The 27,008-nt window shown below is 70.7% G+C and overlaps 1 protein-coding gene across 2 annotated transcripts; it reads right to left on the bottom strand.

Annotated features, from left to right (window-relative positions):
• Positions 1-2,937: 2,937 nt before the first annotated feature.
• Positions 2,938-25,126, bottom strand: ADAMTSL2 (ADAMTS like 2). Of its 2 annotated transcripts, none has more exons than XM_045846058.1 (19): positions 25,004-25,126; positions 23,391-23,481; positions 22,832-22,974; positions 21,995-22,070; positions 21,401-21,503; positions 20,813-20,958; positions 20,582-20,705; positions 19,762-19,842; positions 17,863-18,038; positions 16,500-16,839; positions 15,011-15,383; positions 11,711-11,808; positions 9,280-9,406; positions 8,024-8,237; positions 7,771-7,926; positions 7,120-7,290; positions 6,259-6,435; positions 4,361-4,505; positions 2,938-3,384 (listed from the first exon to the last, which is right to left on the bottom strand). In XM_045846058.1, the coding sequence occupies exons 2-19, from the start codon at positions 23,478-23,480 to the stop codon at positions 3,311-3,313; spliced, it is 2,814 nt and encodes a 937-aa protein (XP_045702014.1). In that variant the 5' UTR covers position 23,481; positions 25,004-25,126; the 3' UTR covers positions 2,938-3,310. The 2 variants fall into 2 exon arrangements, with proteins under 2 accessions (XP_045702014.1, XP_045702013.1); XM_045846057.1 differs by having other exon boundaries at positions 2,938-3,636.
• Between the last annotated feature and the right edge of the window lie 1,882 nt (positions 25,127-27,008).

Here is a 27,008-nt window from a genome sequence, read left to right on the forward strand (position 1 = left end):
CCCCCAACACCATGGAGGGGTCCCTGCGGCCCGCCAGCCCGGCCCCAGACCCGGACCCCGGCTTGGTCCCAGCTTCCCAGCCTCCCTGCCCTCGCAGGGCCCGGCCCTCGGGGGGCTCGGGGGCCCGCGGCAGGGATGAGGTCCCCACAGGTGGGCAGGGCCAGGGGTAGGGGTGGCCGGGCTGGAGGAGAGGCGGGCGTGATGCGGCACAGGTGAGCGCGGCCCCCAGGTGAGGACCGCGGGGCGGGGCGGGGTCCGGCGCCCCGCTGCCGCCGTCATGCGGGTGTAGTGCACGGTGGCCTCCACCTCAGCCCAGCTGCCTGGCCGTCTCCGGCTGCACAGCCAGCCCTGTCCACCCCCCCCCCGCCCCGTCCCTCAGCCTCAGGCAACCCACCTCTTCAAGGGAGGGGTGGCCACCGCGAGGCTCGGGCCCTGAGCCCGCCTTCCCTGGCGATTTCAGAACCACTCCTCTGACCCTCCAGCCAGAACGGCGGGGCTGTGTCCCTCCTCCCCCACGCACGCCCCTGGCTCCCGGGCCAGCGGCGGAGACCCAGGTTGAGCCGGCCTCTCTGCAGAGCCCCCTGGACGGGGGAGTTTCAGGGGCGGCCAGGCCTAGGGGACGCTGAGGCCCAACTGGCTTTGGGGGGAAAGAGGGAGAAGAGGCCAATTCTCGAGCACCAGCTTCGGGTGGGCCCACGCCGAAAGGCACGGCCCGCCCCTCGGGCCTGGGGTGGTGGGTGGGCGGCACTGTGGGCCAGCGGCTGCCCGACCCACGATCTGCCCGGGACCTGGGACAGGCCCTTCCGTCGCTGGGCCTCCGGGAGTCCGGCATGCTCCGGTCCCAGCGGAGAGGGGCCCGGTGCCTCTCTCTGCACCTGTCTCTCGTGGGGAGCTGGGAGCAAGGAAGGACCCGGCCCTGCCCCCACCCCACCCTGCTCCGTGTGAAGACCTCGGCTGAGCCCACTCTGCCCTGAGCCCCCAGCAGAGCCAGGGTCGCCCCGAGAGCCCCTTCTCAGTGCCCTCTCTCTGACAGGGAAACGACACTTTGTGGCCGCCCCGGAGAAGCGCCCCAAAGCCGGGGCGCCCACCGTGGGGAGCGCAGCTCCTCAGCCCTGCGGAGGCGGTGGCCCCTCTCTCCAAAGCATGCCCCCTGCCCACCCTCTCCAGGGCGCCCTCTGCCCCTGGAGCCCCCGGCAGGGTAGCCCCCGGCAGGGTAGCCCCCGTCTGCCCAGGAGGAGGCACTGAGCCCCCAGCCACCTGCCCCTCCACCAGACAAACCCATGAGGGCCAGGGGCGGCCAGAGTGGTCCTGCTGGAGAGCCGGTGCGGCTGGACGGGACGCGCAGAGTTAGCGAAGACCCACTCTCTCTGGCCGCCTGGACGTCCTCCCTCCTCTTCCTCTGCCCCTGCCTCCATACGGACACGCTTCCCAGAGCCCCCGCACCCCTCCCTCGTGGAACCCACACATCTGTTTCTGATGCTTTGGCTTGGGGGCTGGGGGCGGGGGCTGGGGGCAGGGGCTGGGGGCGGGGGGCCAGCGGCGACACGTCCCGGGGCTGTTCTGTTCTGTTCCGTCCTTCCCTCCACTGCTGTCTGCCCTCTGTCCACTCACAGGTCGGTCTGGAACGAGCACAGCACCCACCTGGGCGCGTGCGGGTCTGCGGGGAGCCCCCCGCCCCCAGAGAACCAGAAAGCCAATAAACTCGTCTTTGACACCCTGTGCCGCCATCTGCAGCCTGCCTGGGGTTGCAGGCCAGCAGCCTGAGCCCTCCCTGGAACTTTCTGGAAAGGGCTCTGGGCAGCCTGGGGCCAGGTGGAGCCCATCTTCTCCTGTCCAGGCCACGGAGTCGGGGCTCTGCCCAGAGGGGCCGCCATGGCGAGCCCCCTTCGAGTCCGAGTTTCTCCGGGGGTTGGTGTCCCTCCTCAGAGACCAGGGGCCACGGGCCTGAACTCTGACCTCCGGGAGAGGGGTTGTACGGGACAGGCTGGGTCACCGGGGGCAAGTGACCACCGTCTCTGGTGCAGAGCTGGCAGGAAGGGGGGCAGAGGAGAGGAGGAGCTGGGGGTAGGGAGCGGGGCGGGGGGAGCAGGGGTCAGGGTCAGAACACGAGGGGATGGGGGCAGTGGAGCAGGGGTCAGGGTCAGAACACGGGGGGGGGGCACGCCCGCCCCACAGGTCTCTGGTGTCACCGGAGCTCGCCTTCCGGCACACCGTGTGGAGGCCCCGGAGCTGGTCCCAGTCTGGGATGGGCTGGCCCCCCGCCGCGGCACCCTCAGCCCCGCGTGGCGTGGCTGCTCTGCGGCAGGCGGACCCCCGAGTCCTCCCTTCGCTGCGGTGCCCACCTTTGCGGCGCCCTGAGCACCCCTCGGCTCTCCGTCCGTGCCTCTCCACACTCTTCCCCACCCACTCGTCTGGGAGAGCCACTCCTGCTGCTGGGCCAGCCTAAACATCACCTCCTCCAGGAAGCCCTCCCGTGTCCCTGCACCCCAAGTCCAGATTAAGTGGTCCCCCTACAGGGCCCAGAAACAGTGATGTGGACGGTTCCTGAGCATCCGGGGCGGCCCCCAGACGCCCCCCTCGCCGCCTGCGTGCTGCCCAGCTTCACCTGGAGGCAGGGGCTTCAGATTAGTCGCAGAGTGCCCGCCACCCCCTCACCCCATGTCCTGCCAGGACCTGCCAGCACCCCCCCCGCTGGTCCTCCCACCCTCAGGTCCCCACCATCGATGGGCTCAAGGATCCGACTGAATTCCGACCGCAGCGCCGGGGTCCTGAGCCCCCAACGCCCCCGCCTGCGGGCTCCCCACTCTGCCCCCTTCCGTCGCGGCTCAGGGAGCCCCTGCAGCCCCGCCCCCTGGCCCCAGCCCCGCCCCCAGGCCCGTCTTCCTGAGCTGGACAGCCGCGCCCCCTCCAGCCAGAGCCGCCAGGAACGCACGACGCTGCCATAAATACGGCCACTTTATTGACATACAGGGGCGGTGACAGAGCCCGCAGAGCAGGCCCACGGCGAGAGGGCGCCTCCTTCCGGCACACAGTGCGGGGGTCCCTCGGTGCGCGAGCGTCGTGTGAGGGGCTCCGGGCGCCGAGTCCGGGGTGCGGTCTCCTCGGAAGGGGCACGCCTCCGTGGGACCCGGTGGGGGGCGCACCAGCACCTTGCTGCCGGCCCCACCCCCGTCCACCTCCGCTCCGGAGGCAGGCAGGACCTTCCCAGGGCTGAGCCCAGAGAAGTGAGGGGGGCCGGGGGCAGGAGGCCCGGGCCCCCGGGGCAGCTGGGTGCCGGGGCGTGCGCTCTGCCGACGCGCCGTCCTCGGGCTCAGGGCAGTCGCGTGCACACGGCCGGGGCGGCTCTGTCCGGCGAGGCCGCCCCGCGCTCAGGACACTTCTTCCCTGGGGGCAGAGCAGGGGCTCAGCACCTCGCCTCCGCAGCCCGGGCGCCCTGCAGCCGGGGAGTCCGTGGAGGGCTGCGGAGCTGGAGCTGCGGCAGCCCCGCGGCGGGGCACTCGGCCCGCGGCCGCCGGGCCTAGGAGCGGCCGGGCCTGCAGGAGCGGCAGCAGGCCTTGCTGTAGTACCAGTGGCTGCACAGGTTCACCTTGGTGGCCAGGGCGCAGTTGGTGCCCGGCTGGTCCTGGCAGTTGTCGTCTGGGCGGGGGACACGGTGGAGGTGGGGACAGGGTATCAGAATAGGGCTGCCACCCCGCCCCGCCCCTCCCCAGCTCTCTTTTCCCAGGGGAGGGGATGCTCAGGGGGCCCTGGGCCACAGAGCCCCTGTGGGCACGAGGCCCACTCCTGCCCTTTCCAGGTTCAGGGGTGATGGGCTTCTCTCTCTCTGCCACCCCTCTCCGGCACCCGCCCATCTCCGGGGATGTCAGGGCGCTGGCGCGTGGCTGGACCTGCGCCCCCAGAGGGAGGGGTGTGCATATGTCCAGGAGCCAGGACTGGGAGGGGCCGCTGATCTCGGCCCCCAAAGTACCCCTGGGAGACCGGCAGGGCCAAGGCCGAGCTCACCCCTGCGCACAGTGCCCCCTGGAGGCCCGGAGACACGCTGCGTGCCCAGCCCTGGGCGGCCAGCGGTGGCGCTGGATTCCTGCTTTCCCGCAGCTGCCCCCCATCTTCCATGGCTGATGCTCTGACCACGGTGCAGGTCTTAGCACAGCTCCCGGGGCCCTGAGCACCCGCCAGGCCTCACACGCACCCCCTGCCCTCACCGCCCAGCCAGGCCAGCCCTTCCAGCAGCAGCCTCGCTCCTCCTCCTGGCCTGCCCGGGTCTCCCGAGCCTCACTCCGCCCTGTTGATTTTCCGCGAGTCCTTGGGCCGGGCCCCGCCCCTGGCCCCGCCCCCTTGCCCTGGCCCCGCCCCCGCTCACCGGGTGGGTCTGTGGGACAGGGCTGCACTTCACAGGTCTGCTTGTCCAGCGGCTTCACCAGGGGGTCGCAGCCGCGCACGATGTCGGTGCCCTGGTAGCACTTCACGTCCCGCATCCGCATGCCCACTCCGCAGGTCTTGGTGCACTGATGGGGGAGAGCGGGCGGGGACCCGTCTCGCCAGGCTGCCGAGTCCCCGCCCACACGGGGCGCACAAGAGCTGGGGGGTGGGGGTGGGGACAGGAAAGGGCGCTGGCGGCGGGCGGGCGGCGGGGCTGACGCTCGGCCCCAGCCAGTGCGGCCTCGGTTCCCTGCCTGCACAGGAGGGGGGTGCATCCCTCCTCTCTCCACTACCCCCCATCCGGGCCTTTCCTGGGTCCTCTGGTGCCCGGGACACGCGGGGCCGGGGGCCGGGGGCCGGGGCGGCGGGGAGCGCCGGTCTCCCACCCCAGCACAAAGCTGTGTGTCACGGGCCAATTACACTTATCCCCCAAAGCCACCCCCACCCCCACCGCGGCTCACTGTCCAGATGTTGCCCTCGGAAAACCCCGCCGCCGGGCCACAGCTGCTGACCCCGGTTAGCCCCCGCGCCTCCCGCCAGCAGCCCACAGCCGGCGGCCCCCTCTCACCCCCGCCTGTGCGGCTGACCCCGCGTCACCCGGGCCTGTCTGGGACCTGGGCCCTCGGTCCCTGAGCCCACCCTCCAGCCCCTGCTGCACAGGATGGGACAGAGCCGGGGCGGCTGCCACCACGCCTGCTCCCAGCTTAGGGACCAGCCCAGGCTGGGGCGACAAGAGGCCAGCTCCACACCGAGCACAGAGAACCGGTCAGCCTTGGGCAGACGCCCTGGGGAACCCCGGGGTGTGCCGTGGCGCTCACGCCTCTGTCCCCGGGGACTGGATGTGCTGACGTGTTCCCCACCCCGCCCCCACGCTCAGGGGCCGCTCTGGGCCTCCCCACTCGCCCTCATGAGAGCCCCCGTGCCCCTGGGGGTGGGCGGCCCAGGGACCCTGGAATCGCACCAAGAGGCCGCCGGAGACCAGAGACCAGGAGACCGGGAGGGGTGCCTGCCGCTCCCCGCCCCGCCCGTGAACCGCGGCTACTCCATCTCCACCGGCAGCCACAGGCACCCGGGGACCCTGCCCGTCCCGTCGGGTGACACGGAGCTGGGCCTCCCCTCGCTTCCCAGGTCCCTCACCCACCCAGGACAGGATGGACACCAGCTCCACTGTCCACCACACAGCCCCCCGCCCCCCACCGGCGGCTGCAGGGCCCGCGTGGGTTGGACATCCCTGTGAAGTTCAGTTTGTTCCTCGGTGAGACAGGGCGGGGAGGCCCGAGGCCCGGGAGCCGAGGGCTGTGTCCCGGCTGCTCAGGGAGCTGACCGCAGGGCTCCCGGCGCCCAGCCTCCGCCAGCCTGGGGCCAAGGGGCCCTCCGCCAGTGGGCGGGGCCGGGCTGCTCCGGAGAGCTTAGGCCCGTCCTCCTGGCCCGCGTCCCCGGCAGCCTCTGCACTCGGGACCCTGCAGCCCACCTGGACTCTGACTGACTCCCGGGCCAGGGCCCGGTCTGACACAGCCCACAGGCCCCAAGGGCCCACCTGGGCTCTGGCTGCCCCACAACAGGTATCAGGTGCACGTGTCAAATGCACAACAGAAAGGTGACAAGGCAAGGCCAGGAGTGCCCCGCGCTAAGAGAGGCCCAGGACCTGCGTGGCAGGGATCGCAAAAGTGAGATCCAGGAAGGCTTCCTGCAAGAGGCGGCTCTGGCGCCAACCAGCCTGGCAGAGCTGAGCAGCTTCCTGGGGGCAGAAGGCTGTGATGGAGGCTGGCGAGGGGGACCTGAGGGCATGTGAGGCCGGGGAGGGGGAGCCAGGACGGGAGCAGGCCGGCGGGCGCTCACCTCGGACCACGGGCTGGTGTACCACTTGAAGCAGGGCCGCTCGAAGCAGGTGCTCTCCTCCGGCGGCTTCCTGGCCAGCCCGCACTCGGGGCCGCTGCGCGTCTGTGGCTTCCCGTTGGCCAGCTCCATGCACAGGACCACCCTCTTCTTCATGCCACGGCCGCACGTGGTGTTGCACTGGGACCAGGGCACAGACGGGGTCAGAGGCCAGGCAGGGGCCAGGAGGCCCAGAGCTCGGCCCTCGCCGACCCTGGAGGGGGGGGGGCGGCGGTTCCGCCAGCAGCTGCGGGCGGGGTGGGATGCTGAGACGGCCGGCAGATTCTGGCCGCGAGCCCTGGGGGATGACCGTTGGGCCCCAGATGGATTTGACCAAAAGCAACGTAGCAGAAAACCATCTGTTCTGAATCAACGTGGTTAAGGACGACCGGTCTGAGACTGGCCGGGGTGGGGGTGGGGGGCGGGTTGCCCCAGACAGCTAAGGGGAGGTGGCGGCGTTGGGAAAACTCCTGAGATCTACAGGTTGGGACCGCGAAGCCGGCCACGAGGACAAGGACCCGGGACCAAAGCATGCACAGCCGGCCCCTCGGGTCTCCAGACACCGGCCACACCGGGGGCCGGTGGTGGGGACGGCCGGGGGACCGCGCTAAACCCGCAGCACCGCCAAGCACTGCCTACTCAGACCCGAAAGTCCGACAGGGTTTCCGGCCTTTCGGGCTTTTCCGACTCCAAACTCGTTTCCGGTGCGCTGCGCCGGCACCACGTACAGCCGGGCCCTCCTTCGGACCCCTCGGCCGTGGGCCACGTGGCCATCCGCCCAAAGCTGCCCCCGCAGGGGCGCCCGAGCCGGCTCGGACCACTCACCCGCTCCCAGTCCTGGGCCAGCCAGTGGGCGGGGCAGTTCTTGTCCCCGCAGGGGTGGATGGCCAGGGGCTTGGTCTCCGTCGGGCACTGAGACTCGGGCACCACCCGGCCGTCGCTGGTCTTGCAGTACACGTGTCTGATCATGCGGCCCTGGCCGCAGCTGCCGCTGCACTGCAGGGGGACACGCGGTTCGAGCCCCGCAGGCTCCCCAATCCCCCGCTGACGTCACTCCCGAGAGACAGGACCGCCCCCCGGGCAGCCCGCGGGAGCCGCTGCCATGGTAACCTCACTGGAAATAGCATGTTCTGTTCTAATTACAGAGACACTGCGCGCTCGGTGAAACACACAAAGAGAGAAAACACACCCACACCCCCTACAAGGTCATCTGCGCCCCCAGCGCCCAGAGGGCGCCCCAGGGAGCGTCTGAGCTCCTTTCTCCCCGACCAGGACACAGAGACAGACACACAGGGAGACGGGCAGAGCGGCTGTGAAGCGGGATCGCGGTGTGGGCCGCCTGTTTTAGGGTAAACGTCCTGATTCTGCATAATAACGAGGAGGACGGCCAGTCCTTCCTCCACGTCCTCACTCCGGGGACGACCGGGGAGCGCCCTGGCCCCCTCTGAAGCCCCCCTCCCCGGGCCCCGCCCTCACCGGCCCCCAGTCAGAGACGGTCCACTGGCGGTCACAGGGGGGCCCCATGCAGTCCTTCTCCCCCACAGGCCTGGTGTTGGGGTCGCAGAGCTTCTCGTCCTCGGAGCAGCGGATGTCCCTGGTCACCACGCTGCGCTCCCCGCACTTGGCTGTGCACTGTGAGGGGCGGGGCGAGTGAGGCGTCAGGACGTGCGTGCGTGCGTGCGTGCGTGCTCCCACCGCCCGCGCCCCCGCTCGCGGGGAGCGCCCTTACCTCCGACCACTCGGACATCTCCCACTGCGGCCCGCAGGCCGGGTTCCGACACGTCTTGCGCTCCTCGGGCCGCACGGCATCGGTGGCCTCGCACAGGTCGCTGTACACCGAGCTGTCGAAGCCGGGCGACAGCATCTTCCAGCAGCGCACGGTGCGGAACTGGTAGCCCTCGCCGCACGTGCGCGAGCACTCGCTCCAGCTGCTGGTCTCCCACCTGTCTCGGGAGGGGCGGCCTTCAGTGACCCCTGCCTTCCCGCCCCATGCAACCCCGTGCCCTGGGACCATGCGTCCCCCTCCTCCCTCCCTGTAGTCCAAAGTCACAAGGGCCGAGACACATGGGACGCTGGTGAGGCCACACCATGGACACTGCTGCCCTGGGCGCCCCAGCTCTCTAGGGAACTCCTAAGTGGGGCCTGCGGGGGCGCCTGGAGTGGCCCGGCAGCTGGAGCCACCTCCACCTGCTCTCACCCACGCCCTGGGCTTCCAGACCCTTTGGGGAACCCAGTTCTGGCCCTGTTCCTTTGCTCAGGCTGGGATCATGCCCCAGGGTTCCAGAGAACGCCCCCCCCACACCAACTGTGGGGGCTCTGATGGGCCGGCAGGACCCAAAGCCACAGACCACACACTGGGATTCTAAGAAAGGAGCAGGTGGCAGGTAGCAGAGACCCTGGGCCGGGAGGGGGGGGGGGTGCGGGCAGGAGCAAAGAGCAGAGTCAGGGAGCAAGACAAGTTTGCTCCTCCGGCAGCAGGCCAGTGCCCGCAGGCTCATCTGGGGCCCCCACAGCAGCCCTCACCCGTGCCTGGGGAGAGGACACGGTCAGGGCTTCCCGTCCGACCATCCGTGAGGCAGGACGGGAGGCCAGGAAGGCGGGGCCTCCCCCCATGAGAGGGACAGGCAGTCCGCCTGGAGTTTGGGGTACCAGCCCTCGGGGCGCGTACAGATCCTAGGGGCACCGAGGGAGCCCGGGGCAAAGGTGCCGCCCGCGGCAGAGAGCGGGGCGCAGAGCGGAGTCGCAGCCCGCAGTGGACCGCGCTGACAGTGCCCGCTGCGTGCCAGGCACGGCGGCGGACGACGTGCTCAGCGCGGGAAGACGCAGAGGACTCGGACAGGCTGGTTGGCGTGCCCGCCCCCCGCCAGCCCCGCCCACAGAGCCCCTGGAAGGAGCAGGAGGACCCCCCTGCTCCTCTGGAGAGAGGGGAGCCAGCTCCCCGCCGCTCTCCCGACACGGCCCCTGCCGGGGGCCTGGGGGCGGCACCTGGGCTGGCACTCCCTCCCCGCGCAGAAGTCCTGGACCGGCTCCGGGCGCGTCAGGGCGTCGCAGTAGCTGTCATCCACCTCGATGCCATCGTAGCGGACACACGTGGCATAGGTCGACATGACCCCTGAGTTCAGGACGAGAGAGAAAGGCCTGTGAGCCTCACGTGAGCACCCTGGAGACCCGCAGACAGGTCATGGGACCACGGGCACGTCCCCGACTTGCTCAGAACCCAGTTTCCTGGTGTGAATCAGGGACAATGACCGTAACTATGTTACAGAACTATGGCAAGGGCCCCAGCTGATGTGGCTCAGTGAGAACCAAAGGGTCACTGGTTCAATTCCTGGTCAGGGCACACGCCTGGGTTGCGGGCCAGATCCCTAGTAGGGGGCGCACGAGAGGCAACCACACACTGATGTTTCTCTCCGTTTCTCCCTCCCTTCCCAGCTCTCTAAAAATGAATAATTTTTTTTTTTAAGAAGAAGAGCTGTGACAGAACTCAGGGTCTGACCTCTTCTCTTTCCCGCCCCAACCCCATCCATCCCAGCCGCTCTGACGAACTCACATTGGCTCCTAGAGAGGCCCACGCAGCCAGGTCACTGATGATGGGGGAGAACAGTGACAGTGATGGCTGGCTGGGTGGGTGGGTGGGTGGGTGGGTAGGTGGAGGGATGGAGGATGGACAGACAGGTGGATGGCTGGATGCGTGGGTGGGTGGGTGGGTGGAGGATGGATGGATGGAGGGATGGCAGACAGACAGACCAGTGGATGGGTGGGTGGTGGGTATGGGTAGGAAATCTGGCATTGGTGCCCTTTCCAACCTCCCCCAATACCATGTTATACAATGTTACAGACTCTCCCACCACCCTCCTGGGGCACGCTCCTGTCCTTTTCAAACTCCTTCTAGAATCTTCTTTAGCCAATGTTGCGTGCGCTTCCCTTCCTGGGCCCCCCGGGACCCCATACATCCCATCAGGGGACGGCATGGAAGGGGCCAGCTCTGCCCCATTGCTACTCCCTGGACCGGCCTCCGTGCTCTGCGTCCCTGTCCCCTCCCCCAGCAGCCCCACGCCTGACACCCAAGTGGCCACACTCTCCAAGCAGCGGTGGGTCCTGCCACAGCGCTGAGATGACTCAGGGGAGTTGTCTGCGTTGGTGCAGGCCTGGGAGGGGGCAGGGGGTATTATTATTGTCCTTGTCGTGTGTGTGTGTGTGAGAGAGAGAGAGAGAGAGCGAGCGCACCGCCCTCCTGGATGACAGGGAGATGGAGCCCTCCCTCCCTGCTGGCGGAAATCAGTGTCCGGGAGTGCAAGCCCCGGCCCCTCACTCTGCCTGCCCTGCAGCTGCAGCTGTGTCCCTGGCCAGAGGCACCAGCCCCTCCAAGCCCCAGCCCTGGGTGGAGTGGTCAGTCTGGGAAACAGCCCACCCGAGATTCTGTCCTTCCTCCATGAAGGACAGGCCGCAGTCACCCGTCCCTCTCTGTGGGCGCCGGGCCGTGCGGTCTGCAGCCCCTCTCGGGGGAGGCTGGCCTCTGGGCCAGGTCTGCCGGGGAGGTTCCCGGCCTCGGACACCAGCGCTGGGGCCCAAGGGGGCTGGGTCCCAAGGGGGCTGGGTCCCAAGGGGGGCTAGGTCCCAAGGGGGGCTGGGGCCGGGGACCCACAGAGCCTCTCCACGTGGCCGACTGCTCATCCACTCCTCATCGAGTGGGGACCCAGGAGGTCCTCCCCAAGAGGGACCGGAATTCGAGCCCCAGCTCATTCTCTCCTGCTGGGGTGACGAGGACATTGTCACACTTCCCAGGCCTCAGCTCACTTGCCCCCAAAGTGGGAACCCCCCAGAGATCCTGGGAGAGTCAGAGCCCCACCTTCCTAGACACCCTCTCCGTGACCTCCACCCTGAACACAGGGCTTCTCGAACCTTCTTCGGCAGGGAGCCCTTCTTTGCGGTGAGTGACCAGAGGACACAGGGGAGAGGCTCGGGGTCCCTGGCCCCACCTCCCCACCCCGGCGTCCCGGGGCGGCCGAGGAACGGTGGGAGCTCTGCGGAGACTCGGGGTGAGAGTCACCCGCGGTTCTGCCACCTCGGGGCGTCTTCAAGGGGAATGAGGAGGGGTCCTGCGCTGGCTGAGCTCGGGAGGTCAGAGAACCTGACCCCGCCCTGGACCCTGGGGGCTTCGCCCTCCCGTGCCTGCTGTGGGCAACCGTGGACTCCTCACCTGCTGAGATCCCCTCCTTTCCCCCCGGAAGGACGTTTGCTCCGACAGGACAGGATATGAACGACAGTGGGGGAGGAGCACCGGGGGGAGGCCAGCCTCCCCGGGGTCCACCGCCAGCGGGGCACCCCGACCTGAGTCGCGTCCCGCCCGCTCCCAGGCCTGCCGTGGGCAGGCGGGCGCCCCGAGGGCCACGTGTGGGGGGGTGGCGGCCGCTACCTGTGGTGCAGGTGGCACTGCAGGGCTCGTGCAAGGACAGCTTCCACCGGTACATGTCGGCCGGGCTGACGCCGGGCTTGCGCGCCTTGGGCCTGGGCCTGGAGCGGGGTCAGGCAGAGGAGGCGGTGAGAAGCCACGGTGGGCACCCCTGTCCTGGGCCCCAGGCGGCTCCGCCCCGCTGGGGTGAGAGGGCCGCTGTCCGGCGCAGGGCGGCGTGGATTAGGGTGCAGGGGACGTGGCCCGTCTCCGTGGCTGACAGTCCCCGTGTCCTGCACCACGGCTTGTCACAGCTCCTGGGGGAGTTTGGGGACAGGCCAGCAGGCAGCCGCCCCTCCCCACACGCCAGTGTCTCCCCTTCTAGCGTCTGAGATGGGTGCTCCTCCCCTCGCCCTCCCCGTCCTCAGGGAGGGACATTGGGAGGCACTTTATTGCCGAGAAGGTGCCAGGACTCTCGCCCTCAGCCTCCCCGCCAGGGTCCTGATTGAACGAGACACGAGCCACTCGGCTCCGGTGACCAGCACAGAAAAGCTTGGACGGGGCGGGGGGGGGGGGTGGCTCGCCCCCCCGCCCCCAGACACCCCTGCCCAGGCCGGGAGAAAGGCCGCAGTCTCCCCACCGGCGGCCGGCCAGGGTTCTTGGCTGGGACTCGGGGGGGGGGGGGCCGGGGCCAACTCTTATTAGGGCTGTTTGCCTCTCTGAGCGGCAGGCGTGCTGGGCCCGACCTCTGACCCCCATACCTGCTGTGCAGGCCTGTGGGGGGCGCAGCACGGGGGAGGGGAGGGGCAGCAGCTCCCAGGGCGTCGGGCCTGAGATGACAAGGCTTCCCCGCCGTCCCGGGCCCACGGGGCCCGCCACCCGCGGAGCCCGGGGAGTGGCAGGGTGCGCAGGCCTGGCCGCGCACACGGTCCAGGCCTCGACCTCCCCGGCGCCGTCCCCCAGGCCTGGGGGCTGGCTGGACAGGAGAGGAGCTGGACGTCTCCTCGCGCGTGAGCCTGGGCACGGCCTCGGGTCCTTTCCTGGGGACGGGGGTCAGCTCTGGGGTCAGTGGCAGGGCATGTTCCTGACAGGCCTTCCGGCCGGGCTGCGGCCACGGCCTTGGCTGGGATTCCAGCTTTCGGAATTTCCCAGGTGGGCGGCCGAGGGTGCGGGAGCCAGGAGGACGGGGGGGGGGGCAGGCGGGAGGGCCGAGCACGCCGGGCGGTGGCCCTGCCCTTTCCCACACCCCCCAGGGCAGGAATGCCCGCACCGTCCTCCTGAAAAATGAGCGGAATCTCGGGGACGTGACGTCCAGCACAGGACCCGCGGCCGACTGTCCTGCATTCGCCCTGCGCGGGGCCGGGGGGGGGCTGGAAACATGGGGGGGCAGCATTGCTTTGTAAAGTACGTGACTGCCCAACCACCACGCTGCACCCCTGAAACCAGTACAAAGTCAACGGCACGTCACCTGTGTTTGAAAAATCACAGGAAAAGGACGAGAGCAAACTTTAACATGTACCCCCCACCCCCGACCCTGTCACCTGAGCACGAAGGACCCGAGGAAGCCTGGGTGACCACCCAGCGCCTGTGAGCCAGGCCCCTGGGCCCGGAAGGCCCCGGAAGACGGCTCCCGACCCCGGGCTCCCCCAGAACAAGGGGTGAGCCCAAGCCCCCCCACCACCACCCCCCAGGGAGCAGCGGGCCAGCGCTATCTAATTACACAGCCGCAGCCAGCAGCAGCCCAGTGACTCATCCCCGACTCCCTCCCGGGAGGGGAGGGGGCCGGTGCAAAGTAACCCTCTGGGGTTTCGAGCACAAAGGGCATTTTCTGGGGGGGGCGGCCTGGCGTCACTCCCGGTTCGCACGGCTCCAGACAAGCCGTGCCCGCGTGTGTATGGCAAGGCCGGCCCAGGGCCTAGCAGTGGCACCGGGAGAAAAACACCCAGGAGGGGGCCGAACCCCCAGCCCGTCACCGTCTGGAAGGGAGAGGGGGCCCCTGCAGCCTTGGGGGTCCCGGCAGCCAGTCTCGGGGGACAGACGGCGCTCATTAATGAACGACCCGGGACCCACGAGCACTGGCCGCTGCCCTGCCCCTCCTGCCGGGTCTTGGAGGCTTGTCCGGGGTTGGAGGCCATCCCGGGAGGATGGACATAACCTTTCCTTAGATCCTCCCCTCCCGGGGGCAGACGCGACTTCCTGTGTTTGGACAGCCCGCCCAGGTGGGCTATTTTAGCCTCCGGGCTCCCCGCCCGCCCCTGCCCTCAGCCCTCTGTGTGAAACGGCCACCTTGGGCCTCAGCGCCCTTCGGCGGTGGCCAGTGGGGAGCTGCCCCATGTTCCCAGCTCTGGGCCGTCCCGGGAGTTGGCGATCGACTGTATTGATTCCTGTGACCGCCCCCCCCCCAGTAGGCACTGGCAGCCCCAGATGCTCCTGTGGGGCTGAGGGCGGGAGGGGGGGAGCTCCACTGGGGCAGGACAGACCCCAAAGTGTGGCTTAAGGACCCACACGCCCCGGCTAACCCAACTGGGCATCGTGGAGCCGCTGGGCCCCGAGGCATCTTCTGACAAGTCCCTTGCTTAAGGAGGGGACACTGAGGCCCAGAGAGGGTCCGAGCCGTGTTTGTCGTTTCAGTCGAGGGCTTCGGGTGGCCCTCGGACAGCCGGGCAGCCCAGCCTGCGCCCACTCCTGCCCCCGCACCCCCCCCACCTGTGCACCCTGGCTGTGGCCCCTCAGGGCAACCCTCAGCTCAGGGGGCTCGTCACCAGGGACTGTCCTCCAGCGGGGACGGTGGCAGGCCCAGGGCCACCTGCTCGCATCTGCCCGCCGCCCAGGGAGGCCTCTGGCCTCAGGCCCCTCCAAGGCCAGCCTGGACTGTCCAAGCATCATCCCCAGCTGAGAGTGCCCAGGTGTCCCCAGGCGTGACAGTCCAGGTGTCCCCAGGTGTGACAGTCCAGGTGTCCCCAGGCGTGACTCCCCAGCTGTGATGGTCTAGAGTCCTCAGCTGCCTCCTTGCCTCTGGGGGCCTGACCCCAGGCGTTCCCCCCCCCCACCAAGAGGCCAATAACCGTCTACCTCTCCGCGCAGGTAGCACACTCAGCCCCAGACTCAGCCCCGAGCCTGGCTCGCGAGGAGCACCCTGGACGGGCGGCCCCTCCCCGCCCTCCTGCTCCCCTTCCAGCGTATCAGCTCCGCACACGGGTGCACAGCTCTGGGCTTTCACCCGGGGGCGGGGAGTGGGGGTGGGGACTAACTCGCTCAGGCCTGGGGGGCGGCCAGACCCTTTCACCCCGCAGGGAGGCCTCGCTGATGGGGCCGCGCGCCCACCTGGCCTTGTGCGTCCTGTTCCCGGCCGCGGCGGGCAGGCTGGCGCTGACGTTGGGGAAGGGGGCCTCTGAGGACCCGTTGGCCACCCTGTCGCTGCTCAGCTCCAGGTAGGACCCGTTGAGCAGGTAGGCGCCGGCCCCCTCGCTCTCGTCATAGTCCACGTAGAGCCCCTCGGCCGGGGAGCCCCGGGGGGCGCCCTGCACGAAGATGCTGCTGCCCGTCCCGTTGAGGGGGAGCTCCTGGGAGTCCGAGCCTGTGCCCAGGCGCTGGCCAGAGAGGACACCGGGCGAGAGGAGGCCCTGGGAGGGGCGGTGGGCGCCGGCCCCTCGGTCCCCCGTGTCCCCGGAGAGAGCTGTCCCTGTGGCGTTGCCATCTGCGAAGGAGACAAGTGGCTTAGCTTCACACAGGCCCTCACGTGGCAGGGGGAGCACAGGGGCAAGGGCTGCCCTGGGGTAGGGGTGGGGGCGGGGGGAGCACCGGGGCTGGAGGCCTGGAGCTGAGCCTGGGGGCCCCCAGGGGCGGGTCTCTGCCCTGCGAGTGGACCTGGGGCGCTGAGGGGAGGCCCATGGGCCAGCCTGGACAGGCTCTGGTGGGGAGTCGCCTTGACCTCTGCAGCGGGATGAAGGGGTCCCCCAGAACTCGTGTCCGCCCAGAACCCCAGAATGAGGGCTTGTTTAGAAACAGGACCTTTGTCACCATAGGGAGGGACCTCGGGATGAGACCGCCCTGGGTTTGGAACGGCCCCCCCACCCGAGACCACTGTCCTTGGAGGAAGGGGAGGGGACTCGGGGAGAGTCACAGAGGAGCAGGTGTGTGGGCACCCGGGCAGAGACTGCAGTGGCTTGGCCAAAAGCCAAGGACACTGGGGGCCCCTTGACGCTGGGGGAGGCGGGAAGGAGCCCCCGGGACCCCCGCAGGGAGGCAGCTGCGGGCAGTTTGGCTGTGGACCCCGGCCTCCCGGGCCGGGGAGAGCGCGCTCCCGTGTCCTGGGCCGCCAGCGTTGATCATTCATCACTACAGCCCCAGGGCGCCAACATGGCTGCTCAGGCGTCTTCTACTTAAAGACACCGAGGGCCTTGCAAACCCCCTCCCCAAGTCCGTGAGGGGACCCTTCCCGAACCCGGCCGCCTCCCTGACCTCTGAACAACGCCACTGTGGCCTTCCTTCCGGGGCTCTCACCACCCCCGCATGCCGCCTGCCTCTACCCAGTCACCAAGGGCAGGGCCGGTGGGGTCGGAGCGGCCTGCGTCTGACTCCCAGCGCCCCACGGCGGGCTGTGTGGTGTGGGCAAGCCGCCCCCCCCAGCCTCCATGTCCCCATCCGTCACCGGGGACAACCTCCTCCACCTCAAAGGACGCGTCTCAGGGCACAGGCGGAGGCCTGGCGCAGGGCCCACCCAGGACACGCCTGCAAGCACCCGCCCCCCCATCCAGCCCTCCTGCCGACCGCCCGAGGCCCCTCCCTGGGCAGCGCCCCTGCGGTCGGTCACCTCGGAAGCCCGTGCCCCCGGGGGCTCCGGCGAAGGCCCCACCACCGGCCGGCTCGCACACCTCGCCGTTCCCCTTGCTCAGGCCCAGCTCGGGCCCCGGGCCAGGGGCGCCCAGCAGCCGGCCGTCCAGGCCCAGCCGCTCGGGCGAGGCCCGGCCGAAGAGCGAGCCGTTGTGCGGGAGGAAGCCCAGCGGCCCCGGCCCGTCCAGCTCCGGGTCCTCGGCGCTCTCGGAGGTGGGCTCAGAGAAGCGGTAGTAGGGCTGCCCGGGGCGGGCGGCGGACGGCTGCTGCAGCGTGTACTGGAAGGTGATGGAGGGGTTCTTGCCGTTCTGGTTCCACACCTGGGGGGGCGGGGGGCGGGGGTGGGTGGTGGGAGCCTGTCCTTCCTCCCCCTGGCCCCTCCCTCCCAGCCCGTGGCACCTGCCCACCAGCCCCGGCCACCCGGGACCGTGGAGGACGCGGCCACCCCAGGGAGGGGCGTGGGGTCTGCCCAGCCCGGCCTGCGGCAGGGAGGGGTGTGCTCTGTGTACAGAACTTGCTAAAGGTAAGCCCTGGCTGGTGTAGCTCAGTGGATGGAGCGCGGGCTGCGAACCAAAGTGTCACAGGTTCGATTCCCAGTCAGGGCACATGCCTGGGTTGCAGGCCATGACCCCCAGCAACCGCACATTGATGTTTTTCTCTCTCGCTCTTTCTCCCTCCCTTCCCTCTCTAAAAATAAGTAAATAACAATTTTTAAAAAAAGAGCGTGCTAAAGGTGACGAAGGCCCTGAAACCAGACCCGCCCCAGATTACCGCCGTGTGCCAGCGACCCCCAGAAACCAACCACGGACTCTCTCCTGCCCTGCCCCGGGAGCACCCTGGGGACAGTCGGGGACGGGCCTGTGGCTACCAGCCTGCACGGTCCCCCAGCATGAAGGACCCGGCAGGAACGCCTGTGTCCCCGGGCCCCTGAGCAGCCCCTTGTCCTGAGCCCCCGTGTTGTCCCCAGTGACCTGCACAGGACCTCGGGCCAGGCCCACGGGCCGGGGGGGCTGACAGCAGGGATGAATGAATGAATGAGTGAGTGAGTGAGTGAATGAATGAATGAGTGAATGAATGAATGAAAAGGTAAGTGAGAAGGTGAGAGAGGGGGAGGGGGTGAGCGAGAGCACAGGGAAACGGGTCAGTGAGCAGTGAGTGGGGGCCGACAAAGCAGATGCACCACAGCCTGAGGGAGGGAGGGAGGGAGGGAGGGAGGGAGGGAGGGAGGGAGTCGGGGGATGGACGAGAGGGAGGGCGGGGCTGGGGCCGGGGCCCGCCCCAGCCTGGGCGGGGCGTCGTCTCGGACACGCCCACCACCGGCCGCCCGCCCGCCGCGCACGCACCATGACGTTCAGGCTCTGGTTGGTGGGCCCCTGCGCCACGATGTACTCGATGCCGGTCTCGTAGATGTCCATGGGCCGCCGGTACTTGACCACGGTGCCGGCGATGTTGAAGTTCTTGGGGCTGTCCACCTTGAAGTTGCCGTTGAAGAAGAAGGAGCCGGTTTCATCTGCCAGGGCTGACAGGTGGAGGCCGCCGGTCACCGGGGCTGACCGGCTGGGGTGGGGGGGGCGGGGGGCGTGGCCGCCGACCCGGGACCCTCCCCTGACGCCCTGAAGACAGGAGACCGCGAGCCGAGCGCAAGGGCTGCTGAGTGCACAGCGGCCGGCGGCCCCGGCCACAGAGTGCCGAGCACACAGAAGCGCTTCCCCGTCAGCCTGAACCGGACGAGGACGTGCCTAGGTGGCCAGAGGTGGCTGGCCCTGGGCCCGTTGGGTCCTGTCATCCTGGCCGCCTCTGAAAGGCCAGGCTGCAAGGGGGCGGGTGGCATCAGGACTGAGCCCCCAGGTCTCGAGCAGCAGGGCAGCGACCGCCCAGGGGCTGTGGAAGTGACCACGGCACGGCCAGGGGGAGCAGGGGGCAGTGAGGGGGCGGGCCCCACACTCGGGGACGGTGCGTCTTCCAGGACCCAGCCCGAGGAGGGAGGAGCTCAGCTCCCAAAGCCCCTGATGCCGCCGGGCAGCCGGGCAGCTGGGCAGCTAGCTGCTGACCAGGCGGACACACCAGCAGGACGCATCTGCTGGACACCCCCCCCCGCAGCCCAGCGGCGTCTCCACATGCCGTGACCGAGGCCGGGCGGGGGCCGGCTGCCTCGGCCCGCCTTCCAGGTGTGCGCACATGATTAGGTCCCCGGCCTGCGGCGAACCCTGTTTCCTGACAGCGACGACCCTCCTCCCCGCGGCTTTTCCGGGGGCTCTGATGGAGGCTGGCCTTGACCTCTCCACGCATCTGTCTCCAGGGCAGTCGCCCGGCAGCCAGCTCCAGGAACTCAGCGTTTCCGGGCCTCACTGCGGGCCCCGGAGCGGCCGCCTGGCAGAGGCCCGGCTCCCGCTAGCAGATGCCGGGGCTGGGGGTGTGCGGCCCTGCCCGGGTACGGGGCTGGAGCCTGCGGGGCCCAGCCACTGAGTCCCCTGAGCAGGGAGGGTGTTGCCAGCACGGACTCCCACGGGGCTGCCCTGAGAGGCAGGGAGGTGGGCCAGGCGCTGGGAACAGCCTCCCCACCCGGGTCCCAGCCTGTCCCTCCCAGGGCGGGGCCGAGTGCGGGGCCACTCACAGGGGTCGGCAGCCGCCCACAGTGGCCACCAGGGCCACCAGGGGGCCTCCTGGGGTGCAGACTGGACGCATGGCCAGGCCGGGCCCCGACGCCTCTCTGGGATTGCCACCAGCACGGGGCCTCGCCACCTTGGCCACTCCACCGATCACTCTAGGGCCCCTACCAAGGTCCAGCGCCCACCAGGGACCACCCAGGGGTGAGAACGTTCACTCGGGAGCCCCTGACCCCAGTCTGCACCCCACCTCTGCCGCAGCCGCCCACGGCCTCGGCCTGGCCACCTACTGCCCCTCTCTGCGCCTCGACCTTCGCCCCTCCTGGGCCCCGCTCCCCTACCCTGGAGGCAGGGGCCCACCTCCAGCTTTTGCCAGGCTCTCCAGGGACGGGCAGCTCACTACCTGACGTCATGCCTCCCTCCACGGTCAAGTGGCTCCGAGTACAACAAGGCCCTTCCGCACCCGAGGGAGTCAGCTCCCCTAAGACCCTCCCCACCACCACCACACCGGGTTGGGTCCCGGCGTCAGCAGTGTGCCCCTCCCCTGCAGGAAAGGACACCTCTCTGCCCAGACTCGGGGCCCCGTGCTCAACCGCAAGGCCATGCTTGGCAGCCGCCCGGGCCACACACACGTACCCAGCACGTCGGCGGACTTCCTCCGCTCCACGACCTGGATGTCTCGGGCGCCGGCTGGGATGTGGGCCACCAGAGAGTAACCTGGCGGGGGGGCGGGGCGCATGCAGGCGATGGTGAGCAGCAGGTCCGGCTGGGGCCACCGCCCCTCAGTTGGAAAGGGAACAGCTGGCGGCCCCCTCCTGTGCTCCTGGTGGGGGGCTGTCTAGCCACACAGAGGCAGGTCCCAGGTCCCGCTGGAGCCCCCCTGGTGCTGCCTAGGGGCTGACCCCCGCCCGGGCTGGCGTCCAGGCTCACTCAGGCACCCTGCCCGGGGGTTGGGCGGAAGGGCCCGCCAGCAGGGGTGTGAGAGCAGGCAGGGGCCCCAGGGGCCTGTCCTCGACCCCCCTCCCTAGCGGGGCTCCAAAGAAAGTGGCCTCGGCCCCCCGCACTCACGATGTGTAACAGACAGCCCCCCACCCCATCCGGAACACGGACTCTGTGGAACAGGGTGCCCCCGAATGGGCGAGCCCTCGCTCAGATCTGCCAGCGGCGAGGAGGCGACACGTGACTCAGTTTCCCCTCTCCGTGTGGCATCCACAGCCCCCCTGCAGTGCTGCCAGAGCCCACCCCAAACCCGCTGTCCAGTACACGCTGGACAAAGAGTCACCAGTCACTCCCAGCCCAGGCAGGCCCACAGAGCGCCTGGTCAGTCCCGCGGCCTGGGCGAGGAGCAGGCGGCCCAGAAGGGGCAGGCGCCGGCGCAGGGACACCCGGCAGGCTGGGAACGGACCCCCGCGGACCCTGGGGTTGGGGGGACGAGGAGCGGCGGCGTCTCTCTCACCGAGCTGGGCGTTCCCCTTGCGGTAGTTGCCTGTCACGTAGGTGCAGCTGCTCCCGTTGCCCTGGCAGACGCCGCACTTGTCCAGCGTGCGGGTGGAGAAGAGGACGCCGTCACAGCCGATGGGCTGCAGGGGAGGGGGGCGGAGAGCGCTGCTGGGACCGGGCGGGCGCCGGGCCGCCGGGCGGCCGGCGCGGCGGGACCCGCGGTACCCGTGCTACAACGTTTAACAACCTCACATTTTCCAGACACGCAAACCCCTCGCTGGTCGGCGAGCTTGCAGGACGTGCCGTCGCGGGCGGGGACCATGAGCTGCCGCTGGCCGTCCGCCGTGGTGCAGTGCAGGTCGCAGGGCTTGCTGGAGATGTGCACGTAGTCGTCTGCGGGGGCGGGGGCGGGGGCGGATGGGGCGCGTGTGGGGCCGTGGCTCTCCCTCCCACGGAGGCCACACGCCCCCCACCCCGGCACACGCAGGCCTGGAGAGGCGAGGGGACTCGCCCGGGGTCCCGGTGGGTGACGTGAACCAAGGGGCAGGCGGTCCGGCCCAGCCCCCACTCTGTGAGTTCCGGCCTCGGCCTCCCTGTGGGTGGGGACAGTGCCCCCTGCAGGAGCTCGGAGGCAGTGCATGGCCCCGCGCGGCCGGGCCTGGCTGCCCTCCGCGGACCCCGAGTGCGGGAGAGGCCAGCCGCCTGAACGACTCACGACCCTCCGCAAGGCCCCTCCGTCCGGCCCGCTTTGCGCACCTGCCCGCCCACTGGACGCGCGTGTCCCCCGCCACGGTCCCCAGGAGCTGGCCCGCCGGGTGGGGGCGGGGAGACGTACCGGGGTACAGGGGCTTCCACCGGTGCCACCGCCCGTCGTACATCTGGGCGTTGAAGGAGACGCACTGCTCCTCTCGGAAGCTCCTCGCGTCCGGCGGGCACTCCTGGGGGCCGAGTGCGTGGGGTGGGGGCGGCAGCCACGGCCCCGGGCAGCCTCCCCCACCCGTCCCCGTCGCTGGCTCCCGGGATGCAGCCAGGGTGAGCAGAGGGGCAGCTGCTGCGACCCCTCCGCGCCCTCGTGTGCTGGCCCCGCCCGGGCCTCTGGGCGGGACCCTGTCAGCCCCCCGCCGCCCCCGGGGGAAGGGCAGGGGGGCTGCAGTGTTTCGCAGGTGGGGACGAGACACCTGGTGACGGTCAGTCCCCCAGCGAGCTCCCGGCGCAGGGCCTGTGGGGGCTGCAGACCCCAACGCTGGAGCCCCCTGCGCCTGCCGGAGGGCACGGCGGGCGGCCCCGTCTGACTGGGTGCGGGGAGGGCGCCCTCACCCAGGGCCCCTCCGCACAGGGTGTGAGGGGCAGGCCCCGGACTGAGTGTCCACGAGGGCACCTGGCACCGGCGGAGCGGAGCGGGGGGGGAGGCAGCAGGGCGGGGCCTCACCTGCACCTGGCACAGCTGGTACTGCTTGGGCGTGCCCGTGCAGGTCCTGTTCCCGGTGCCCGCAGCCGACGTCCTCCTGGTGGGAAGATGCGGGCGCTGAGCTGGGCCCCGGAGCAGCCGGCAGCAGGCCCCGCCCCCACCTCCCTGCCGGCTCTGGCGGAGGGGCCCTGCTCCCCCACTCCGCCCCGAGGCCTCATGGGAGCCCTGCTCCCCACTCAGGCATTCAAACAGCGACAGCGGGTCCCCCAGCCCCTTGCCAGGGGAGGGGCCGTACGGGGGTCACCTCTACACCCCCATCCCCTCACCCAGGGTCACCGTACCCGGGATCCATGGTGACAACGACAGTTTTGCCCATGCCCGGAAGCTCACACACACGTGTGTTCTCAGAGCCGTCAGCCGGCGTGAGCATGGTCTCCGCCCCTCGGTGCGGGGGGGGCGGTGTGGGGGGGGCTGATGCTCAGAGAGGTGGTGGGACTTGCCCATGGTCCTCCCGCTAGGAAGGGGCAGAGGCCGGACTCGAACCCAGGTCTGTCCTGCAGCTGCTGGGGCACCATGTGCTTTTCCGAGTTTGCTCAGCTCAGGCCTTCCGAAGAAGACGGCCAGGGGCTCCCCCTGCCCCCGACAGATCCTCAGAGAGGGCGCCCCCGCCCTCGTGAAGGCCAGCACCCCGGGCCCTGGAGCAGGGTGCGCCCAGGACGCCGCCGGCCGGGTGGCTGGCCCCCCTCGAGAGCCGTGCCCCTGATGGGGTCAGCGAGGGGGCCGAGTCCCGGCCTGTCCCACGCTGCCCCACACGGAGGTCCCCCCGCCCCCCCCCCCGCTCCCCGCCGAGCCCCGCACCTCTGCTGCAGGCAGTGCCGCTCCTGGGACATCACGCCCACGCCGCAGCTGCGGGAGCACGCCGTCCACTTGGTCCACTCCCCCCACCAGTAGGCCATGGCGTCCGGGCCCCCCTCCAGGCTGCTGGCCGTCGTGCTGCTGTCCTGGGCGGCAAGAGGCCCGGCGGGGGTCAGACGGCAGAGCCGGTGGGACGGGGGGGCCCCCACAGGGCGGTCTCGGATGGGCGTTGTGGGCCCAGGTCCCTCCCGTCTTGAGATCTGGACCATCCCAGGCGCTCCGAGGGGTCCTGAGGACACACCTAACTCCCGAGTGGCCCAGGGCCTGCCTGGGTTCCGGGGGACACAGCCTTCCCCGCCCCCACTGCACCCCTCCGAGGGGTGGCGCCCGCCCTGAGCCCTGTCCTGCCGGACGGCGAGGGCTCCAGAGGGGCCAGAGGCCCCGCTCAGGCCGGACCCCCTGCCGCCGTGTTCCTGGCCGTGGAGGGCACCCGGGGAAGGCGCTGAGGGCAGGACCCCTGGACATGGGCCCCTCCGGGCGAGGGACCACACTCCCCACTCACCATAGCCCCGCTGGGTGCCACAGTCCCGGCCACGAGCGCCACCGCCAGCAGGGACCAGGCCCAGCGAGAAGGCCGCAGCCTGCTGTCCATCCTAGGGAGCAAGGCCACCGTCACCGCCAGGCCAGACGCGCTTCCTCTGTCAGCTGACCCGGGTCCGCTCTGGGGAGAAGCCCGCAGGGCCCGCCCACCGCCAGGGCCACGGGGCTATCTGGGATGGGCTGGTGACGCAGGGCCGTGGGGCCTGTGCCCAGCCCGCCCCGCCCTCCCTGCCCACCCCCCGCCCCCGTGTGAGGGCACTCGGGGTCACGCGCCCTGCTCTGCCCCTGGACACCTGAGCTCCCGGAGGACACCTGTGGGCCCAGGCTGTGTCCTCAGGGGCGAAGCTGAGGCCCCGACTCAGTCCCGCAGACTGCCCAGCTGGGGCACCGCGGGGTCTTCACCGGCTCAGTGCTTGCTGGCCCCCGGGGGGGGGAAGGGAGCAAGGCCGCTGACGGGTGGGTCCGTGGACGCCCCAGCCCCTCGGGGACCTCAGGCTGGCAGAGCCTGGGCACCCGTGCCCCTTCTCAGGAGGCCAGAGCCCCGGCCCAAATGCCACTTGACCCCCCACCTGGGGAACCTCCCACCTGCGGGGCCCTCTGCCCCCCAAAGGGAGGGATGGTGGCTGTGGGGAGCCGGGGGGCTCTAGTGGCCTCTGTCTAGAGCCTGTCTTCTGTCCTGAGTGCCACTTGCCAGCAGGCTGGAGGAGGGGTTTCAGAAGCCACCCAGCCCACCACCCTGGAGCCCGGAGCCCAGAGAGGGGGGACGGCTTTCCTGGAGCCACACAGCACAGCGGCAGGCCCGCCCGGGAGCCCGGAGCAGGCTCCGGACTCATCCCCCACACCAGCTCACTCCGGGGCAGACGGTGTGGAAGTCCCCAGGTCCTGCCTGTCCCAAAGGCAGCTCTCCCACACGCCCGCCCCCCTGTCCTCAGACACCCCCACTCCCCTGCGGCCTGAGCACCTGCGGACCCTCGGGCATGGCGCCAACACCACCCTGGCACCCTGAGGTGGTCTCTGCCCTGGGCAAGACGGTAACGCACCCTGCAGATCGCAGCGGGGGCCCCAAGACCCCCACCTCCCCGGCTGCCGCCTCCCGGCCCTGCCCGTCTGCACCCCTCCCCCACAGGCCTCCGCGGCATCCCCCTCCCCAGCCCCGGGCCCGCAGAGCCCCCTCCGAGGTCCCATTGGCTCCTGGGCGCTCCGGCTCCTGCCCGCGGGCTGAAGACAGGTGCTGAGCCGGCCTCACACTTGGTTTTCATTAAGGCCCAGACACCGCTGGCTGCGGGCCAGCCCCGGCGCATGCGGGATCCAGCCCTCCCTGGGGTCCAAAAACAGCCACCGGCGGCGGCGGCGGCGGCAGAGGCTCGCGGCCGCACAGAGGAGAGCTTCAGTCCCCCGAGGCTGGCAGCCCAGGGCCACCCTCCACGCGCCCCGCGGGCCCGGACCCCTCCCCACCGGCCCTCCTCCTGTTACATAACGCACAGCCGAGGGGGCTGGGGATGCTCCCCGCCTCTGGGCCGCCTGTCACGCCCGGGTCGGCCGCGGTGGGATGCGGGGCGGCGGGAGGCGACCTACCTGCCCCGGGGCGGCAGGCTGTCCTCCCGGAGAGAGGGGCCGGGCGGCGGGGGGCGGGTGGCGCCAGGTGCGCGGCGGGGGCGGCCGGGCTGCCTCTGCCCTTGCTCCCGCTGCCCGCCGCCTCCACGGCAAAGAGCGCCCACGAGAGGGGTTCCCGGGGAGGTGCACAGCCCAGTGGCGGCTCTGCGGCGGGGCCGCCTTTATAGCTGTCAGGCAGACTGGGAGGATCTCACACTTCCCACCAGGCTGCTCCCCCGCCCGCCGCCGCCGGCCTGGCGCACACTTTAACCCGCTCCGCGCCTCTGGAGCCCGGCCAGGCCGGCCCAGCTGCCTGCTGACGGCGGCGCGGCCCGGGAGCGGCGAGCGGGGAGGCCGCCTGCCCGGGGCCAGGGCTCAGGGTGGCGTGCCTGGGTGTCCAGACGGGGGGACCTCTCGCCCGGGCTCCTGGCGGAGGCCTGTTTCTGCCCCCGGAGGAGCCTGGTCCCGGGCACCCCTGGGCAGCCCAAGGCGCCCAGTACACACAGCCTGACAGCTCCGCGGCACAGGTGGGAAGGCCGAGGTCCAGAGGGGATGCCACGCTCCAGGGTCACCCAGGCAGGCCCCACGGGCGTCTCCCGGGAAGCAGAGGCCTGCGCAGAGGGAGGGGCTGAGGAAGACCCCGGGGGGGCTCCGCCGAGGGCTCCAGGGAAGGGACCGAAGTGGCCACAGCCCACTGACCAGATGGCCGAGATGCCCAGGGCGCGCGGGGGCAGGCGCGGGGAGCCGCGCGGATGTTGGACAGCAGCTTGGCGGGCCCGGTGGCTGGGCTGGGCCCGAGCCAGCTGGGCAGCCCCGGGCAGGCCGGGCACGGAGCTCCAGGCCCGAGTTCCTGCTGAGTCAGAGCTGGAGCCCATGCGGAGGGATCGCCGCTCTCCAGCCCCCCCCGCACCCGGCAGACCCCAGCCTCTGCTGGCCCGCCCCCCTGTACGCAGGCCGCCCAGGCCCGCCTCCTGGACCACAGAGGCACCTCCAAAGGGTGCGGGGACTGGGGGGCTGGGGGCGGGGAGCGGGCACTGGTGGAAGCGAGGCAGCCGGTGGTCAGGCCGCCTGCGCCGTTTCGGCCGTCTCCCCGCTCAGCGCCGCAGTGGCCCCAGAACGCCCCCGCCGCCCCTCTGCGCCCCTGCCCAGAAGCAGCGTGGCGGTCTCCCTCAGGGGCCTCCTTGCCGCTGAGAAGGATCCCACCCCGGAGAAGCTCTGCCTGCATCGCGGCCGCCGGCAGGGCGGACGGGGCAGAGGGCGGCCGGCGGGAACCCGCTGCCCACACCGCGCCTGCCTGTGCCCCCAGCAGTGGCGAGGCGGCCATCTTGTTGCCCCCACTTCACAGATGGAGCAACTGAGGCTCCAGGACTGAGCGATGCTCCAGGCCCCTCTCCTCTCAAGCCCCCCACGCCCCGGGGTTTCAGGTCTTTCTTAGTCGCCTCGTTCTCCCAGGGCCCCCTGGCCGGCAGTGGAGCCCAGACTCGAACCCGGGCCCACACTGCCCCCTGCGGTCTGTGTGCTGCAATGCAGGCCCGACGGAGCACGCGCTCCCCACCCCCCACAGACGCTCTGCCCAGCCCCGCCCCTCCAGCCTCGCCCAGGGCCCTGCACCCCAGCACCTGAGCTCTCTCCGACCCGCCGACAGCAGGGTGCCTGATGGGGGAGGGACCCACAGCCGCCTGCCCGCCCGCCCGCCGGAGTCTGGAAGACTGGCCTGCCCTCCAGCACGCCCCCTGCTTGGGGACCTCCTGCAGGCGGGTGGTCCTGGGCCTGCTGCCCTCCTCCCCCCCCCCAGTGCCACCAGGGAGCCCCCAAACCCCAGACCCTCAGGGAGCCTGGGGAGCTGCTTGAACCTCCGGCGGCCTGGGCATTTCTGGGGAGACACCAGGAGCCAGGGAAGGCTCCCGGGGAGCCTGAAACCCCAAGAATGTCAGGGACGAAGAGGGGGTGCGGAGCTGCTGTCGGCCCCGCAGAGAGAGCGTCAGCA

This window comes from Phyllostomus hastatus, unplaced genomic scaffold (genome assembly GCF_019186645.2).
Source record: "Phyllostomus hastatus isolate PE091 unplaced genomic scaffold, TTU_PhHast_1.1 phas_contig_495, whole genome shotgun sequence".
Taxonomy (NCBI): Eukaryota; Metazoa; Chordata; class Mammalia; order Chiroptera; family Phyllostomidae; genus Phyllostomus; species Phyllostomus hastatus.

Coding starts and splice junctions, on each gene's coding strand:
- ADAMTSL2 (XM_045846057.1), bottom strand. CDS start 23,480: ATGGACAGCAGGCTGCGGCCTTCTCGCTGGGCCTGGTCCCTGCTGGCG. Junction 6,436..7,119: donor TGGCCCAGGACTGGGAGCGG/GTGAGTGGTCCG, acceptor CCCTGGTCCCAG/TGCAACACCACGTGCGGCCG. Junction 4,506..6,258: donor ACACCAGCCCGTGGTCCGAG/GTGAGCGCCCGC, acceptor CTCCCCCATCAG/TGCACCAAGACCTGCGGAGT.